This window comes from Diplotaxodon limnothrissa, linkage group LG7 (genome assembly GCF_057381915.1).
Source record: "Diplotaxodon limnothrissa isolate DT_005_m linkage group LG7, D_limnothrissa_male_GT1.1, whole genome shotgun sequence".
In the NCBI taxonomy this organism is placed as follows: Eukaryota; Metazoa; Chordata; class Actinopteri; order Cichliformes; family Cichlidae; genus Diplotaxodon; species Diplotaxodon limnothrissa.
This window is the reverse complement of record NC_140602.1, coordinates 7,562,709-7,581,748: the sequence shown is the minus strand read 5'-3', so window position 1 is coordinate 7,581,748 and position 19,040 is coordinate 7,562,709. Positions and strand designations below refer to the sequence as shown.

The window sequence follows — 19,040 nt, the reverse complement described above, 5'->3', positions numbered from 1 at the left end:
TAAGAAGGCACCTTTGCCTAGACCTAAAGGAAAAGCACAGAACATCAGTCAGTCTTTGATGTGGTGATGTAGCGTAGTCGGAATAAGAAGGATGCCCTGAGCCATACTTTTTGCCTCAACAACTGGTGACCTTGACTTCCTTCTTGGGTTTACTTCTGGTGGGAACTGCACTAGAAGTACAAACAATATTACCCACGGGGTAGGGACAGCAGGACTTGGATTACTTTAGGTTTAGTTTTGCAGCTTGTTTGCTCAAACTGAGCTGCTCTTCAAGCATATATACAGTGTTTGACGGAGACTAACGCACTGCTTTGGTGTTTTTCACCCCTGCCAGACAAACAGAACTGAGTGAAATTTACTACAGCTATCTTCACCATACACAGATAAATGCACTTGATTAGCTTTACTCCCTATTAAAGCGTCAGGTTGAATAACTATGAGACCGCAAAAATAAAGAGTGTGCGCGCAAGACAGGCAGAGGACAGTGGAAAGCAGACTGTAAACTGAATTAGCCGAGCCAAATGTGACATCCTGCAGAAAGCAGCACTGTAAATACAACAGTTAAGGACAATCGTGTTATCTTACCACCAATAAACTTCAGCAGAGGAGCGCGTCTGAGCAGAGCTGGCCAACTATGTCACTAAGCCATGTCTCTACCAATAAATAAAATTAAAAAAAAGAATCCCCTGTACTGGTTTAAAAAAATAAAATAAAAAATCTTGTTATCTAGACTGGAGAAGCATTCACCTGACTGGGAGGACTGGTGAGCGCTGTTGGCAGCGCTGGCAGACTACTGAAACGCTTTCCGCTAATACTCCCATTGTTCCCACCCACTCTGGCACAGCTCCCCTCCCAGCTTTGAACGCATCAAAAACTCACGGATTAAAAAGAAGAAGAAGAAGAAAAAAAATAGCAAAACAGTAAAGCGGCTGTCAGCCGTAGGAGTTACCTTAGCAAGTCAAACACCAGTGAGGACCGAGACGGCATGCCTCCTCATCCTCCCTCCGTGCGGAGACTCCCATTCCTCCTTCTGCGGGTTTCACTTGCAACTTTACATCTAACCTGACACTGTGCGTCCTTTACTCGGTCCGGGAGATTATTTACAAGGCTACCCGCATGCACCCATCTTCACCGAAAAGTGCTCAGTTCAACTATCCCGTCTTGCTTGTCATCCTCCACCAACTTACAGCCACCATGGTTATATTTTGCCAGTTAACTTCCACCGTCGAGCCCAGTTATGTCTTCGGAGGCTTCTTCTAATAGGTTTAAGTCATTTCACGTGGTTTGTTTGCTGGCTGGAGTAGTGCTGTTTTTAATTTACACACGTACAAATTAAACAGCACGGACAGACAAAGGGGAAAATAAGCCGCTGTGTGCCAATACAATAAAGCGGTTCAGGATTGGACGAAAATTACAACAACTTGCCACTAACCCTTTTCTCCAGGAAATACGTCACGTTTAGAGCGAGCGGCTTATAGTGTGCGCTTGATGTGTATCGTCGCAGTCTCCTATAGGGACGGGGCCAGCTGTTGTGTAGCTCGCCTAAAGTCACGCTAATCCCTTTTTTCATTTGACAATAGCAGGATAAATAATAACATTCGTATCATCGTATTATTTTTACTTTTATGATGAACTAGTTAAAAGTCTAAATAAATATAAGAATGGTTAAAGTAACAACTAAAGAAATTGGATGACTGTGTCAAAATTATGCCTGTTTCAAGCTGCAACGCTGATTAGTTTATCCTCACAGGAGGAATTCCGGGACATGACTGTATACAAAACACGCATCCATGCTTTAAGGCTGGCTTGATTTGTACACCTGTGTGTGACTGCCATCTCCTGGATATGAACTGAACTTACAAAAAAACCGAACAAAACAGCACTGGAACCAGTAGAGGGGGCTATAACACAAAGCTCCCCGTTTGAGTCTGACTCGCATGGTTACGTCTACCCCGTTACAGCCTGGTATAAGTGAAAACCAGCCCGCTTTCAGCAGCTCCAGCGTTATAACACGGACCAAAGTTATCCCGGAATAAGGACAGCACGCATGTGCCGTCAACCCGGATGTAGATATCTTAGTGCGCGTCTATTCCCCGTTTCTCCAAGTTATTACAACATTTGCTGTGAGAAATATTTACAGATCTTAACCCCAGCTGGACAAACCTTTGCCGCCCCAAACCTGTCCAAACCGGGTTAACCATCCGTGACATGTATCGGGCTACGTGGATGTCACATGAGAGTGACAGCTCCACAGTGGTCTCATTTCGGAGCGCTGCATTTTTGATTTAAGGTGAGAGAAACTACAGTGAGTTGGTATAACCTACACTTTTACTGCATGAGTAATGCATTTAAAATCCAGCGTGTGTCGGCGTGCCTGAAGTTGGCCTGACAGAGGCCGCCTGCTCGTTTTCGCTATCATCATCCCGTGTTGCAGAAATCCTCCTCTAACTTAGACGATGGACTTCCGCGGTAGGAGGCATGAGCGAGGCAGCAACTGGACTGACCCGGAGATTGTGGAGCTGCTCCAGCTGTGGTCCGACGAGTCGGTGCAGATTGAACTGGAGAGTTCACTGCGCAACCAGCGCGTGTTTGACCGTATCGCCCACATTTTGCGTGAAAAGGGCATCTACCGCACAGGAGACCAGTGCAGGGAGAAGATTAAAAAGATGAAGCTGGAGTACCGCCGCATCAAGGACAACCACAAAATGAGGTCTTGGAAGTTTTATGATGTGATGGACAGAGTGCTGGCGAATCGGCCGGCTATTACTTACTCCTCCCTAGGCGGAGCTGTCATAGCTCAACAGGTTTTCCAGACCTCTGGGGCACCTGAGGCATACCTGCAAGGAGTGCCAGCGGGCTCTTTTGGTCCTGCTTCCTCCGGTGGGTTTCTCTTTGGCCAGCCCCCAAAAGCTGGAGATCCGCTGGATATCAAATGTGAAGATGTGGAGGAGAGCATGCTGAACTCCGGAGAGGCACCGCCTGAGATGTACTATGGTTCTGGAGATGATCAGGAAACTGATGGGCAGTCTCTACTGGAGCCAGAAGACACCCTGAGCCGAGCCGAGAGCACACTTAATACAAGAATTTCACCTTCAGGTTGTCAGCCGATAACTATCATTATTATTATTATTATTATTATTATTATTATTATTATTATTATTATTATTAGTTAGAATCAGCATATGTTTATAAAATTGATAGCAGGCTAAAATCTTATTTCTCTTCTTTACATTCTCAGGTTTTAGTGACCTGAACATGACTGGCTCTGCTACAGCCACCACCTTGGCTGCTGGTGGTCCCGTGTCACACGACACATCCGACGAGCCCAGAAAGGAGGGTTCTCGTCAACAGACCTCAGTGAGACAGAGGAAGCGGCGCCGGGGTGGTAAAACATCATGGTGCCATGGGGGCGGTAGATGCGGTGGTCAGGAGAGACTGGATAAAGCCCTAGCCAGCTTCCTGAACTGGCAGCAGTCTGCAGAGGAACGTCTCCTCTCACTGGAGGAGGCGCGGCTGGAGAGAGAGCTACAGGCAGAGGAGCGCAGGGAGCAGCGGGAGGAGAGGAGGGCAGAACAAGAGCGTCAGCATGAGCTCCGCCTGTTCAGCATGCTCACGGGGGTGTTGCTCGCTGTCAGAGAGGGTACGCAAACCACAACACAAAGCGACCCCGCCACCTCACCCTTAGCTCGTTTTTCAGCTTCGCTGATAACAACGCCTGCCCCCTCTGCTCCTTCATCTTCATCCCAGCCACCTCCAGAGGCTCCCACGACAGAGTCTGTTTTTAATCAGGAGACAAAAAAGTCACAGCTCAGATCTGTCAAGGCCTGCAAAATGTCTCAGAATGCTTTGGAAACACTGAGGGGTGAGGAAGGTCCCGGCAATAGCATCTACCTGTCTGAGCGTGGTAATAGCATCCAACTCCATGAAGGTATCCTCCAGGAGGGCTACATCCAATATGGAATGGACCGGCACCATGATACAGACAACCCTGATGTAAGGGAGCACAATGTTGTAAACACCAGTCACAGATGCTTAAGCATTTATTAAAAGCTCCTTCTTTTTCCAGGGTATTATCAACATGGGGACCAGTGAGAACAAACTTTGTTATGATCTTCTTCATAAACGGGTAAGATAAATATTAGATTCAATGCAGTCTATAATGATATGTGTATAGCCATTTACTTGTTATTACTTATTATTATGAATTATTCTGCCTGCTCTTTGACAAAAAAAATCCCATTTCCTTTTCTGCTACAGCTGACCAAGCCTGACATGCTGCACATCAACCCATCCTTGTTGCAGTATTCAGACTGGAGGGGGCACGCTTTGTAAGACACTTAAATGCACATTTATTTTTAATCTTTTCTTAATGAGGATCACATTTGTTATGTGACTCATGGTGAAGTTACATTTTTAACAACAACCTTTCACTGTGCACATTAACCCCATGACCTTTCCGTCTCGCTCTTTCTCAGCCTCAGGGTGGCAGTTGCAAAATTCCTGACTCGCTACTGTTGTTCTCCAAACCCATTAAAAGCTGACAACGTGGGTATTGCTTTTATTATTGAAATAGTATGCACTGTAAGTAATATATGAAATGTGTTTAAGACGGCAGCCACAGCCAGTTGAATATGTAAAAACCTTAGTGCGTTAAGGGAATCATATTAATAACAAAGGTAAAACTGGAACACCTTTTTATTAATCACTCACCTTGCAGTAAGCACAATCCTGAGGACTTTATACTCTTTCCTGCACAATGCCACGGAGCTATATTGCACAACTCCTATATAATGACTCCATAAATGTTATTGACCCTTAAGATAATAATATTTGACACACAGTATACAGGATAAAGGGTAGAAGATGTAATAAATCCCCAGGTTGTGTAAATAAAGTCCTCATCTTGTGACTCATAGCGATGTCCAGCAAATAACATAATTACTGACAAATAAGCCTTTATTCCACTTTTATACTAATGCTCTGGATTATAGCCTCTCATTTTTATCAAAAATGAAGGATATTGAGCTGAATGCTTTATTTCACTAATGATCAAAAAATGTCAAACACTACAATTGAACTGACAGCAGTGCTGGGTTCACCAACTTAATTTGCACAGGAATGAATAGCAGGTTTAGTAGGTGGATTAATTTAAAGCACATTTATCAGGACTCGTGCCATAATTGGGTCTTTCATAACACAGTGGATGCCTGTGTTTGTCCAGGTTGTGGTGATGAATGGCTGTGGTTCCCTCTTCTCATGTATTGCTGCAGTAATTTGTGATCCTAAAGGTAGGTTCAGATATGCTTTGACGTACAATTCATTTAATGCATCCATATCTGTACCGTATGAATAAAAATGAGTGCGCGGTAGAGAGGAAGTCGAGTCCGCGTTCCTCTTTTGCTTGTTTAACAGATAATTGGAAGGATTACGCAGACTTATTTTAAAGAAAACACCCAGCCACATAAATTGCGCATTCTGTTTACCTCTGCTGGCGAAGCTTCATTTTAAGCAGCGCAGTAAATTGTTTTGCTCAGTCACAACGTTAAAAAAAAAACATGAGCCTCAGAGTCAGCTGGTATTTCCCTATTTACTGCCTACCTGAATCACTAAGGCAGAGTGAGTCAGTCATTAGTGGGATGTTTTTGAAATCAGCAGATGCTTTTCGTTGGTGATTTTGGTTCCATGTTAGCAAAGGCAATGACCAGTAACAACTCAAAATAGTACCAGATATGGCTCAGTTAGCATTTGCTGTGCAGTATATACACCCATGAAAATACAATATGATACAGATTATATGTGCACATTTAGTTATTTGTATACTAAAATGAAAAGTGAGATAATAAAAAAGTGCATATTTTAACCTGTTTTGTGTGTTTTGCATCCCGTAGATGCCATCCTTATTCCGACTCCTTTCTACGGCGTCATCACTGAAGATCTTCATCTGTATAGCGATGTAAAACTCTTCCATGTTCCCCTTGATTGTGAGGTAGGAAGGCACAACCCGAGTTACTTGCAGCATTTTGCATTTGAAATGGATGTTTTTGTGCACACTGGAATGTAATGGCCCCTATTCAGCTGGGCTGCTTTTTCTTTTGTTTTTAAAGGCTGATGGCAAAGATAACCGACCCTTCCGCCTCACTGTACGGAAACTAGAAGAAGGTCTGCAAAGAGCTAAGGAAGAGGTAACGTGTGAAGGCATGCTGGTTTGAAACAGTAACATTTAAATGTTAAAAGAAAGACAAAATTACTCGAGCAAAATTCTCAGCGTAGATAAACACCTTGGATGCTTTGTTCTTCTCAGAGACTTTTTTTTTCCAGTTTATCTGTAAAGACTGTGAAGGTACAGTGTAGCAGTTCCTGTTTACTTCCAGTTGAACCTGCCATTTCTTTAAGGGGTTGACAATTCGCGGCGTTATCCTGATGAACCCCCACAACCCTCTGGCTGAAATCTACAGCCTGAAGGAAATGATTACCTTCCTGGAGTTTGCCAAAAGGTATGTTTGCCTCACTATTATCTCACACTGCAGCCTAACGCTGTAATCCTCTTGCTCTACATTCCTGTGGTTCCTTTAAGCGCTTTGCCAAGTCACTGCATATAGTTCCTACTGTGATCTGTTTTATTTTATGACGGAGAGCTCTGTCCCGTGTGTGGAATATCAGACGTTCTTGACGGAGTTTTACGACCTCTCTTAATCACCAGCATATTGTCAAGTGCAGCCATGTGCCAAAGAGACTCCTGCAACATCTATTGTTTTCTAAATGATCTTGCCAGAGTAATTCCCTGCACAGACCCTTCCAGGCACTGAGCTGTTGTAACCATAAACCACAGTGCTTTTACAGTGACACTGGGCGTTGAAGGAACCGTTTTACATTGATGTTGCATTTTCCTTGTCTTAAATATCCATTAAGAATATAAAACCAGGCCTTATTATTGCTGCACTGAAAATATGTATATATTTATGTTATCTTCCTGTCTCCTTCCCTGCTTTAGAAATGCTCTCCATGCCATTGTAGATGAAGTGTACATGCTGACAGTGTTTGATGAATCTGTCACCTTTCAGAGTGTCCTCAGTGCAGACAGGTACTGCGTGAACCTAACCTCCGCATGATTAGTCTGTTAGACCTTGAATCATCATAACTGCTGCTGAAGACATCCACTTATCTCATAATGATGTGCCCTTATTTCAGTTTGCCCGATCCACAGAGGACGCATATAATGTGGGGAATGAGCAAGGTATGTGCTGTACAGAGGCCTGGAAGTGGAAAACTGTGAGACTTTCAATAACCGTATACATTGCTTTCACAGTTCATTATTTTTCATTGACTTTGTCATGTCCTTTCTAGGACTTTGCAATGGCAGGAATCAGAATAGGCACTTTATATACGGAGAACAGAGACCTCGTGGAGGCTTTGGCCAAATTGGGCTCTTTTCATGGTGTCTCTGGGACTACCCAGCACCAGGTTGCACAACTGCTTCAGGATAAAGGTAAGATCTGAGCTTTTTGTGTTCTTTTGCAGTCACACTGCTGTTGTAACATCAGATTTATCAGAAAAACCACTTGGAAAATAATCCTAACATGAGCACAATTTGGACAAAATTATCCAGCACGCTTTACACAAAACAAGCATTTTGTGTATAGCGGAATTTATATTCATAAATGCAAATTACTTTTGATGCAAGCATTTTAACAATTCCACTGTTCTACCTTGTGCGTTCCATGCTTTCAAGAAACACGAGCCTCCCTTTTTTGCTTTCTCTGATATGACAAGCACAGCATGGGGCCTCTGCTGCAGAAAGACTTGTAACATTTAATTTACACTTGCCGACTGTCACTTGGCATTCTCGTGTTGTAGAGTGGATCAATGAGGAATTTTTGCCTGAGAACAGACGCAGGCTGAAAGCTGCGTGCAGCTACTTGACTGGAGAGCTGCTCAGTATGGGCATCCCGTTTCTAGACAGGCCCGTGACACTGTATGTCTGGGCTGACCTTAGAAAGGTAACAAGACCGAAGTCGAATTGAAATGGCTTGCATATGAACGCAACATTCTTCTCATTCTTTTGAGATATATATTCTTTAGGTTTGATTTGTCACTTCTGTTTTGGTAGTATCTCCAAGAGTCATCATTTGAGGAGGAGCTGTCTCTTTGGAAATGTTTCCTCAGGCACAAGGTGCTGCTCAGTTGTGGCCAAGCGTTCTGCTGTTCAGTGCCCGGGTGGTTCCGCATCGTCTTTGCAGACCAACAGCACCACCTTCAGCTTGGTCAGTACCAACAACACTCGTAGTCTCTCTTGGCCAGGCTGTTTATGCCCTCTCAGCCGTTAAAAAAAAAAAGGTAAATGGCCTGTATTTGTATAGCGCTTTACTTGGTCCTAAGGACCCCAAAGCGCTTTACACTATACACAATCATCCACCCATTCACACACACATTCACACACAGCCGTTCACCTACTCTCTGTTTTAGGAAGAGCAGTGAGCCATTAACATTGGACCAGATTTGTTGGTCCAAAGAAGCAGTGAAAAACAAAACTATTGTACACCTATGTTGTTCACAGTGCAAATGGATAATGACACAAGAATACTAGAAAAGCAACCCAAGAGTCTTTCAAAGAAAAGAAGAAATGAGATTGAAAGAAATGGGATGTTCTTCAATGGCCAAGTCAGTGATCTAAAATCAGTTCCTTAATATAAAGCTGAAAGCAAAACAGCTGCAAACAAGCAGCTCTTTTCAGTGGACTCTGGTTCTAAGGTACGATTAGCTGTTATTGCATTGAGGGAGGGAGAGTAAAGGTCATATCCTTTAAATTTTACCACAAATTTCCTGCCCAAGTCCTTTGCTATCCTTGGTCTATTATGAAAAACTGAAAAAGAATAGTTAAACACATGAAAATTGCTCCTCATTCTTGCTCAACATTTATAAAAATGAGGATAAAAATCTTAATTCATTCATTTTCCTCATAGCTATTTTTGAGATAGTGTATGCAGAAAGTTCTTGGCTTGATGTTAACCTCTCCGATTCCAAAAGAAGAAGACTGAGTAGTCTGTAATGACCTAATCGGTTGATTTAAAAAAAAACAAAAAAACATCCTTTAGTTTAGCATTCTAGTACAGCGATATCTTTCAAATTATAATAGTAAAGGCTTTAATTGTTAATATTTAATTGTTTCTGTATTTTTAAATCTACCATAGTTATACTTTGTTTATATGCTATTATTTTAAAGTTTACAGCTTTCTGGATTAAATATGTAGAATGCTTTGTCACCCTGTGCTTATACTAGACAGTGATTAGCACATATTTGTGATATAATTTATTCATTCAAAGGTTTATGTTGTACTGACTTATTTTGTCACTTTGTTTTGTGGTTTTTCAGGCCTTAAGCGAATTAGAGAGGCTTTAAAAGAAACTGAAGCAAAAATGCGAGTCCCGGACAGCAAACAAACCAGTGAGGAGAGCCAAAAGCCAGTAAAAAAGGACAATGCAGGTTCAGACAATGCTGCTACTGTCAATCCAAAAACCTTACCCGAGAACAATTCATCAGATCAGCTGAAGGAGAGGGATAGCCCTGTTCCTGACACAGGCTCGCTGGCCACTGAAGACTGCCAAGCCTCTAAGCCCACAGAGAGTCTTGACACGCTGATCGGTACTCTCAGGCATCAGATCCGTTCCTCTGATTGGCTGGAGAAAAGCACTCCAGAGCTGTCTGCTGGGGAGGACCCAGAAATTTTTGATGTGTTCAAGGTCCTGCTGCAAAGAGCCAGAAAGTAAGCTTAGGATTATACAGGCACGAATGTAGCTGCCAAATTTCAAGAGGCAGTACTTAAGCATCCCTCTTGCTTCCTGTGTTTATGGTGAAAAGCTTGACACAAACACCTGACACAAGGTCAGCTCTGATGTCTGTTTTTGAGGAATGAAATAGCTGAGACCAGGTTAAAGAGAAGTAAAGAAAAAACCCGGCCTGGCATTAAGAACAGGACGGAGTACTTTTCTGTATGCGTCTTGAGGCCTTATTGTTAAGCTGAGAAGTGGATTTATTTGCTGATATTCTAAGTGGATGCCAAATAGAACAACCAAAAATCAGACGTGTCCTAACATCAAACACTACAAGTCTCTTTTCTTATGAATTGTAAATGTTTCTGATTTTCATCTTACGCGGTTTATTTTGTCAAAATGAATTGTACTTGCTGTAAAGTTAATAGTCCACAAATAAATACAGGACGTATTATTTATTTTCTTGACTGTTATTCATTTAGAGTTAGTAGCCTTTAGCTGGAGATGTGTTATTTTGTGTGCTCTTTGTTTGTTTCAGTGTGACATTATCTTTTGTTCTTTGGCATGGGTGGGCTGTGGGCTCTGTTCCGCTGCTGCAAAGGAAAGTGAAGGTGGTGAGAGTAGAGTGACGAACAGGGGGAGATATCTGATGCTGAAGACGCTATTGGCTGACAACACTTTGTAGCCCACTGTCTGTGACAGCGAGTGGGATTTCCTTAACCGTTTCGTGATGCGTAATGACCCGACGACACCCCCCACACACTTTCTACATGACAAGGGTCTGATTTGTTTATTGCAGTCGAACATAATCGCTGAACTGTTAAGGGACTTGTAGATCGAGCTTTTCGAACCTATTCAACTCTGTTTGCTTTTAGACACATAAACTTCTGCTTCCTCAAATATTGAATGGCTGTTGCTGGAGCTTTCACTTTCTCTATACAGCGATTCGGCAAGTCACAGTGGAGAATTCAAGGGGAAATTTCAGCCCTGATGGGTGGGAGTTTCCACTGCGACGGTGGAGGGTTTGATCTGTTGTGGTTGTAAGCATATTATCTCATATGTCAAATGAGTGCTGGAAGTGTTTGTACAGTAGTTTTGGCACAGCACTACTTTTACACTTTCTTCTACTTTTCGGCAAACTCAAATCAGAGTTTAACCTCACAGCTTGGTTCCTGACAGCTTTTTTCCCTTCAACAACAACAACAAAGGTAAGCCAGGGCTTTTATATTTGTAAAGCTCATTTAAATAATCTAAATGCCAAGGTTACTTTTAAGACAGATTATCCCTCTGTCGCTGAACTTCAGCACATCCTAATTACACTCTTGTTTATCCTCGCCCCTGTCTCTTTTAGCGGTGTCAAAATGAAGTTTCTTGAGCTGGATGACTCGATCGGTCGCTTCAGGTTTTCACAGTCCTGTTTGGGATTAGTGGGGTGCCTGTGTGTGTGCTATGCAGTCTGGACACCTTACTGGGTGAAGGACAGGGGACTGTGGACAGAGTGGAACGCCACTGAAAGCGACCAGACGAATCCTAAAGATGATATTGGCATCAACGGTGAGCCAAACGCTTCTCTGACACCACTCTGCAGTCAACAAATCTCGTATCTGTCTTAAGCTTTCACTCTGTGTTAGGTTAAAGGTTTGACTGACTAAAATGTGTTAGGAAAGGCAGCACATTTAATGAGACTTAAGCACATCTTTGCTGTGCTGTTTTGATAAGACTGCTTCTGCTTGCTTCAGCCTTAGGAGAATTTATTTTTCTCAAGAGAGGATCAATATCAAAAGGGAGATTTGACAAAACGCTGAGTTACAGAAGAGATTCTCTGCAGCAGTAAACAAGTTTGAGCTTGCTTCTGTCCGGGTGAATTGCATTCTTTGTTAAGGCTCAGTTCTGTACTGAATGTGCTTGCGAAATCTTTAGTGAGCTAAAACCCGGTCTTTATCATTCAAATCTCATTTCGTGTCATAAACTGACATAAACTGAGTTTATGCTCTTAACAATTAATCTAATATTGTATAAGTCCTCTGCTCTCATACACAAAGAAGGAAAGCAAATGAGAAGGGACTCAAGATAGTTGTTGTCTTTTTGCTTGACAATATATAAAAAAATAACAGTAATAATGGTGATTAGAAATGATTAATGATACAACGAAAAAATATCAGTTATGACAACAACAAAGTCTTTTCCTCATGCTGAAAAGAAACTCTAATGAATGAGTGATCAATATTAAGATTATTAAGAAGTACCACAAAATTATTAATTTACTAAAAAGATAAAAATATAGTAAATAGCTGTTAACTGCAATAGTTCAAAGTTGACTTAAAGAGATATATTATGCTGTGTCTGTTCTAAAATTAAAAAGAACGATACTGAATATTGAGTTTCAGGTAAGGAGATAAACATATAAAGGTTATCCCTGAACACTTGGTTTCCTGCAGTTTTCATCAGTGACATTAGCTAATGACATCATTTATACATCTGCTCCTGGCCGAAACCTTGTTTCTTCTCAGGAAATATTTATACACATTCTCGTCAAGCATCAAATCATCTGCCGGAGTAGCAGAATAATAGTCATTTGATGTACTTCATTTAAAAACCAACAGTGCTGGGAAATACAGTCATTTGGCAACAGCACAATATCATTTTTCTAGGTACTCTTTTAGCGCATCCCACATGTCTCCCCTGGGGGTATTTCTAGAAAAAAAAAAGTATATAAGGCTTGTGGCAAATTTGTGAAACTTGGCCAGACAGAAGAAAGTAGACATTTAAGAAACAGGGTTTTTTTTAAAAAAAAGCCCAGAGCTAATAGGTTATTACCTTTTTCCAGTGGACTCTTCAAGTGCTGCAAAACAGCTGGTATTAAATAAATAAGGACTTAATTGAATAGTGAAGTATGGACAGTTACTCTGGTGGAGTGCCAGAATAAAAGTGTAGAGGTGGAAAACAGCATAATCCTGTTTTCCAAACATTTAATCCTAAGTGCACTCACAGATCATTCTCTAGCAAAGGCATTCGAGGATAAAATAAGGGATATATTGTGGGAAATTTGACATTGTGTAGTGTTTATCATGCTCGTAGTGGAAATGAATGTGTAAAAATGAATATAAGTGTAGTTACCCATTCTAATTTTTGTCTGTTGTTTTGTGTCCTGCAGCTCTGGAAGCAGAGAGGGTCTTTGGAGTTCTCTCCTTCCTGATGGCCGTGAGCACGGCTGCTCTGTGTCTGGTGTTTGCCCTCTGCTGGACATCCCAGACGGTGCGCTCCTACTCAAACACTCGCGCTCTCCTCATTGTACAAAAGGCGCTCTACCCCACTACCCTGCTGCTGTTCACCATGGCCCCCACAGGTGTGTAACATATATTCATTTCCTATGACATCCACATATGTAAACACGGTGTTTCTTGGATTTCTGTTATTCTGTTTCTCCATTTCCAACTACCCTCCAAATGGCCTTTTGGTTTATGTCATTCATGTCAAGCTCTCACCTACAGAAGTTGTTTCATGTACTAGTCATTTATGTACCCCGCTGGGGAGCGCACAGAGACTTTATTTTCTTTGGAATTGCAGTTCATTATCATGCAAAGTCTTTCCTAAAGCTCCAGGCATGTAATAATTGTGCTTAATACCTTTTTTCTTTTAGCGGTAATCATACTAGAGTTGACTCATTTTCGCCATCTGTCTACAGGTTTCTTCTTCCTCCTGAGCTGGTCTTTTTTCACATATCAGCACCGTGAAGAAATCCGTCAGGACTTCTCCAGTCTTGGCTCCTCCTATTGGCTGGGGGCTTTAGGTTGGACCCTGCTGCTCGTCGTGGAGCCGATCGTCTTTATCGTTGAACAGGCTGTCGTGCCAGACATTCTACCTGACTTGGAGAATGCTGTGGAGCCATGGCGGATTTCCTCTCCATCTGAGGCCGACGAACAATCTTTTAGTCAAAGTTCTCATCCTTTTAGCCCCAAAAGCAACAAGGGTGTGATGAAATATATGTCTGAATTTTGAATGGAGTTCAGAAACAATAAGGACATGAATATGAATATGACGCTAAAGGACTGTGCACTGAAAGAATCCTGAAGTCAGAAGAACTGAAGTTTCCTGCTGGGCTTACTGTGGAAGTCATTTTCTGGTTTGTTGACTGGTTCACTGGTTTGTTGATTGAAATGAAACCACAACACACTAAGGACTAATAACATACCAACTAGTGAAATACACAACTAATGATAGGTTTGTGCCTCAGCCAGGATCAGGTCCAGGTATAAAGGGCTCTGAGTTCAATCTACGTAAACAAGACATTCAGTTAGTACATTTATCTAAATAGTGCTGCTGCGATATATCTTACCTGAAGTCATTGTTATGGCCATGTGACACTTCAAATAGTAATTGTCATGTAAAAGATGATAGGTACTGATTAATGTTGACAGATTTACACATTACAAGCATTTTTGGTCTGTTACATATGTTTTTCTTTTTTTGGAGATTTAACTTGGGTTTATTTATAAACAGATGAGTAGTTCTCAGATATATTCGTGAGCCCAGACTATAATTTCAACTACAGCATTGTTTTAATGCAGAGCTCCATGAGGGCCTGAAGATCATGGCCATTCAGTACTTGTTTTCAGCCGTGTCCCTTATGCACATTTCTTTTAATAGTAGATTGCACTGTAGTTAAGGAAATTCCCACTTGCAAATTCTTTGCAATTTTTACAGTAAGAAACATTGGTGCGCATCAACAGAATTCCAACTATTGTCAGCTAGCTGTCATTTGGCAGGACGTGGGGTACATCTTTGAGTGGTTGCCAGTCCGTTGTAGGACTAACAAGAAACAATGTTCTTGAACGGTCTGCCTGCACTACCTTTCACACTGGTGGACTCTTCTCCTTTAGACTTTTGAAACACTCTCTTTTCTTTTCTTTTTTTATACCAAGTCTTTATTAATTGTGAATTTTGTTACTTTGTTGTTTTTTGTTGTTGTTGCCCATTTTGTATTTTTTTTAATGTTATCAAAAAACAATAAAACTTCTCGGTATAACACGTATCTTGTCTTTAAGTTATTTTCAGTAAATACAAGTTTTCATTTAGTTGCAAATGATTCGATTCTGTTTTATTTACACGTAGCAGCTTACATGTTTTTTTTAAAAGTTAAATAGCAGTTGTGTGTGTGTGTATACATTCCTGTGTATACCATAGAAAAGAGCAACAAAAAAGATCTAGGCACATATCCAAACTTTTTTTGTACTGTAACTGTTCAACAAAACTTCGTCTGCCTGTGGTAGACTCTAGCTTTTATCCTGACTAAGCAACCTTCAGCAACTCACAGTTTAAAAAGCGTTGTTCCTTTTAGAAAAGTATCTGGATGTTTTTAAGGGAAGCAGAAGCTTGTGTGGTTGAGCGCTATGGTTCTTTGTTTGGACAGTTGCCCACCAGCCCGTGGGTCTTGAATGTGTAGTGAAGCAGAGTTCTTCCCTTGCAAGTCCTACATCTGCTTCCTTTTTTGAAAAACTCTTTCATTTCTTGCATGCAGCTGCTGGTTCTGCAGAACATTTGGGGCACCAGACAGCAAACTGCCTCCCAAGTCGTTATTTACTTTCTTTCACATCTTCCCAAGAGGAAAGGAAGCGCTCAGATGCTGGACTGCTCATGTTTATGTTCTCAACTTGCCAAAGTGGGGGAGAATTAAGTGGCTCTGGCTTTGTTAATTGGGCGTTAATCAGGTGTTGCTCTAATTAAAAGGCAGTTCCGCCCTGTTGGGCCCTGGTAATGAGTTTGTTATTAAATCCAAAGAGGATTTTTGTCTCTTTTTCAATTTACCAACAGGGTAGTGGTTAATTGCTGTGTAAATGAGGGGAATGTCCTTGAAGGTCACGTTGCATCAGCGTGCGATCCATGAACAGAATTGTTCCAAAGAGCTTCCTCATTCTATCTTCAAATTATTTAAATTCACTACAACCTCTTGTATCCAGCTGTGCCTCTCTTGATTCAGTTGCTATTTTTGAAAGAACATTTTTTTTAAACATTATTTGTTAAAATGAGAGACTTAGTAACCCATTTTCTTTGTAAATAAAAGCACTTCTAAAATTGATTTTCTTTTAATCTTAAGTTGCTTTTATTTCCCTTCAGTAGATGCTGTCTGGGCACTTGAAAGAACACAGTCTTTCATGGCTGCCAGTGTCTCATAAACAAACCCTAGCCTTTTCACCTTCCACCACTACAAATGCTGCTCTTTTACCCTCCTGAAAGCATCAGACTAAAGGTTGCGAATGCCTTCAGAGAAAGGCAGGACAAATCAATATGGAGATAGAAAGAAAGAGATAGTGAGACAGTTAGGCACAAAGTAAGAAATGACAGATGAATAGCAGAAGATGTTACATACAGATAGACAGGTGGCCAGATAGTCACAGAAAGATTGCGGGTGTTGATTGTTGAAGGGCATCTGCTATAGAGACATCAATCAGAAGATGGCACCAAGATTGAGTGTTTCCTGCCTGTGGCTGGCAGCATGTGTACAACATAACCTGGGCTAAACCACTGCTCTTCATATCAATTAGAGTCCAATTATACAGCCATGTCCTACTAATTATGCTGCACCGCCACTATGCCAATCCTCAGCATAAAGTATGTGTTTCTCCATGCTGTGTGCCTGTGCTTGTGTTCATTGAGATAAATAAATATCGTCACAGAGTGCCAAGGCGCGCATTCTTAATCTGATTTTCAGAGCTATAAGTTTGAATTTTGCAGAGGAAGGAAAAAAACAAACAAAAAAAACCCCCAAGAGAGCAAGAATCGCCAAAAACTGTTATTTTCTCTTGTACCTTTTGGTGGTGCTGGTGTAACACCTATCGTTTTGACTTTTGCAAAGAATTCTGGTGAAATGGGGGAGACACTGCTTTCATTTGATGAGTAATGTAATCACAAAAAGTCTGTGCATGTCTGCATGTGTGTGTGTGTGTTTGATTTTGATTTGCAAGGTATACAAAGTGTGATTAATATTCTCAAGCATATTTTGCAGGGTTTTGAGCCAGAATGTGCCGGACTACTTAATAAGTCAAGTTTTATTTGGCTCGATCTGGGAGCGTGGTGAATTATGAAATAAAGCTAGGACTCCATGCTTTTTGCAGTTTTATTTCTCCGTGGTTTGCATAATTCAGTCAGAACATTTGTAACTTTCCTGACAGATTAATGCTGTTGGGTTCAAAGTGAAGACACTGAGGAAATACACAGAAAGACAAGACAGCAGGGAGAAACAGACATAAAGATCAGAGGAGGCGAGAACAAAGGGGGAGAGAGGATTTGAGATGTCACAAAATAGTTTCACACTGTCCTTGTATTCTGTGTGTGTCGTGTAGTGTCAGATTTAATGAACTTTGCACCTTTCTCTCCATCCCTCACCACCGCGCTCTTGCTATAGCTCTAAATCTGAGTTTGACCACTGCAGTGCTGTGCCCTCTACTGCATTGTCATCAGTATAAGTGGACAGTCTTTGAAAATGGAAAAGTCAGGAAATTTGATGTCTGCAGTCCTACAATCTCATAGTAAAGCAGGGAGCGAGTGGGAGTGAGAAAGAGAGAGGGTGCATGAGAGTGCACCTTGTGTCCTTCAGTTATTTTTCTCGCAGCCGCTCAGTACGTCTTGCCTGCAGAATCTGCAATGAGACATTGCTCTTTGTGACTGGACCAGACCACCTGGTTACAAGAAGACATACACAGTAGCAGAGCTTAGAAAAGGGAAAAAAGGGAGTTTCTTGATCATTCTGTGATCACTGAATTTAAGTGCAAGATGTGTGTTTGGGGTTTTCTTTTTGTATTGTCAGACTCTTTCTGCTGTCTCTGCCACCAAGTTTGCTTTTGTGTCTTTGAGTTTGGACTTGTGATGTCTGTGGGCTTACCCCTTTTGCCCAGCGGTACCCTTGTTCGTAAGTGGTGTCGCCTTGGACATTTCGGTCTAGACAATAAAGCCGTAGTCACATTCTCGTCACTCTAGTCATCCCTGGCCAGCTGTATCCTCTCTCTTCTCTTATCTCTATGTGACCAAGGAAATTAAATTACAAATATAATCACTTGGCTCCAGTTTCTTTAACAGTGTGTTTCTGCTTTGCATATAGAGTGAGCTTGCACACTCTATATGCTTGCGCACTCTATATTCTATCAGCCTCCAGGAGACGTTGTGTGAAGTTACTTACTGGCCTATTTACGATAATGGGCTCTGCTCTACTTGGGAGTCACACACCTTTTCACAATGACAATGAATGGCATGAGGTGGTAAAGGAGGTAGAGGAATGTAAGACATGGAAACCTTGTTGCTTTAATCTTTGCAAAAATTATTGTGCATAATTACAAGTCTAAAAGGCAGGCAGCGATGATAAAATAGACAAAAAAAAACTCACTATCTTGACACCTCATGGATTTTAATGCAGTATATGGAGCAATAACAAGAAAAATCTGTCATGAACTTTACTTTTAACCTAGCAAATAATGTGCTATTAACCCATTTAATCCAGAATTTTTCAAATTTTTCAGTGACAGTTTTTTGTATTAAATGGAAAAGTAGGTGAAAAAGTGTAAATAATGTTTCAGCTGTGAGACTCGAGTGTGGGAATTAATATATTTAAACTAGAACACTATGACAACCCCTCAAACTCAAACTCAAAAATTTAAATTTATTTTTTAGTCCTGATATGAATACTGAGACAAAACAAGAAAAAACACAAAAAGCATTATTACATTTTAGTACTGAACATAAATATTGGTGGTGGATGGAGGATGCTGGACAGGCTTGGCATGGTGAAACACACAGTAAGGGTCCACTGATAACATCTAGCAGATGCACAACTTTGAAACATTCCAAGGAATGCTGGGGACATTAATGGACCATGAGCCATACATCTACTGATGTACAAAGTTACAGTTGTAAAGCGGTTAATGGCAGTCATGGAAATAGCATGGCAACCGGATGCTGGACGCCAGAGATGAAGGGAGCTGTCAAGCTTGAGAAGGAGTCCTATCGAGACTGAATAGCTTGAGGGAATTGGGAAGTAGCTGACAAATACAGAATGCAAATCTGACAATAACTGAAGCAAAACTTGTGTGGGAAGAGTTTGGTGAGGCCATGGAGTGGCCCTTAGTTGGCTTTAAGGTGATTCTACCAAACTATATAGCAACACAGGAAGGCATGTCTTCCAATTTCAGGGACATCACACTCCTCAGCTTGTTCAATAAGGTCTACGCGAGGGTGCTGGAGAGGTTTGTTATTTGAACCTTGGGTTCAGGAGCAAATGTGTG

General features: G+C 41.4%; 3 protein-coding genes across 3 annotated transcripts in view; 2 read left to right on the top strand and 1 right to left on the bottom strand.

Moving 5' to 3' along the window:
- furinb (furin (paired basic amino acid cleaving enzyme) b) overlaps nucleotides 1-995 on the bottom strand; it is a 98,410-nt gene extending 97,415 nt beyond the window's left edge. Inside the window, exon 1 of the mRNA XM_085357295.1 lies at nucleotides 950-995. The gene's annotated coding sequence lies outside the window, so the exon portion shown is untranslated. The remainder of the gene's footprint in view (nucleotides 1-949) is intronic.
- A 1,030-nt stretch (nucleotides 996-2,025) lies between these two features.
- On the top strand, nucleotides 2,026-10,202 carry accs (1-aminocyclopropane-1-carboxylate synthase homolog (Arabidopsis)(non-functional)). Its single transcript, XM_085357294.1, has 15 exons — nucleotides 2,026-3,096; nucleotides 3,239-3,993; nucleotides 4,067-4,126; nucleotides 4,258-4,328; nucleotides 4,476-4,545; nucleotides 5,222-5,288; nucleotides 5,889-5,986; nucleotides 6,105-6,182; nucleotides 6,394-6,494; nucleotides 6,992-7,081; nucleotides 7,189-7,234; nucleotides 7,345-7,486; nucleotides 7,855-7,997; nucleotides 8,108-8,261; nucleotides 9,371-10,202. The coding sequence occupies exons 1-15, from the start codon at nucleotides 2,457-2,459 to the stop codon at nucleotides 9,763-9,765; spliced, it is 2,910 nt and encodes a 969-aa protein (XP_085213420.1). The 5' UTR covers nucleotides 2,026-2,456; the 3' UTR covers nucleotides 9,766-10,202.
- A 927-nt stretch (nucleotides 10,203-11,129) lies between these two features.
- LOC146627675 (uncharacterized) lies at nucleotides 11,130-13,862 on the top strand. The gene is made up of 3 exons (XM_085357293.1): nucleotides 11,130-11,322; nucleotides 12,923-13,114; nucleotides 13,454-13,862. Exons 1-3 carry the CDS (start codon nucleotides 11,130-11,132, stop codon nucleotides 13,765-13,767), a joined length of 699 nt encoding a protein of 232 aa, XP_085213419.1. The 3' UTR covers nucleotides 13,768-13,862.
- Nucleotides 13,863-19,040: the final 5,178 nt, after the last annotated feature.

Excerpts from the sequence above, each read along its gene's own strand:
- accs (XM_085357294.1), top strand. The coding sequence starts at position 2,457 with ATGGACTTCCGCGGTAGGAGGCATGAGCGAGGCAGCAACTGGACTGAC. Across the intron at positions 6,495-6,991 it reads TTCCTGGAGTTTGCCAAAAG|AAATGCTCTCCATGCCATTG; the intron begins GTATGTTTGCCT and ends TCCCTGCTTTAG. Across the intron at positions 7,082-7,188 it reads AGTGTCCTCAGTGCAGACAG|TTTGCCCGATCCACAGAGGA; the intron begins GTACTGCGTGAA and ends CCCTTATTTCAG.
- LOC146627675 (XM_085357293.1), top strand. The coding sequence starts at position 11,130 with ATGAAGTTTCTTGAGCTGGATGACTCGATCGGTCGCTTCAGGTTTTCA. Across the intron at positions 11,323-12,922 it reads AGATGATATTGGCATCAACG|CTCTGGAAGCAGAGAGGGTC; the intron begins GTGAGCCAAACG and ends TGTGTCCTGCAG. Across the intron at positions 13,115-13,453 it reads GTTCACCATGGCCCCCACAG|GTTTCTTCTTCCTCCTGAGC; the intron begins GTGTGTAACATA and ends ATCTGTCTACAG.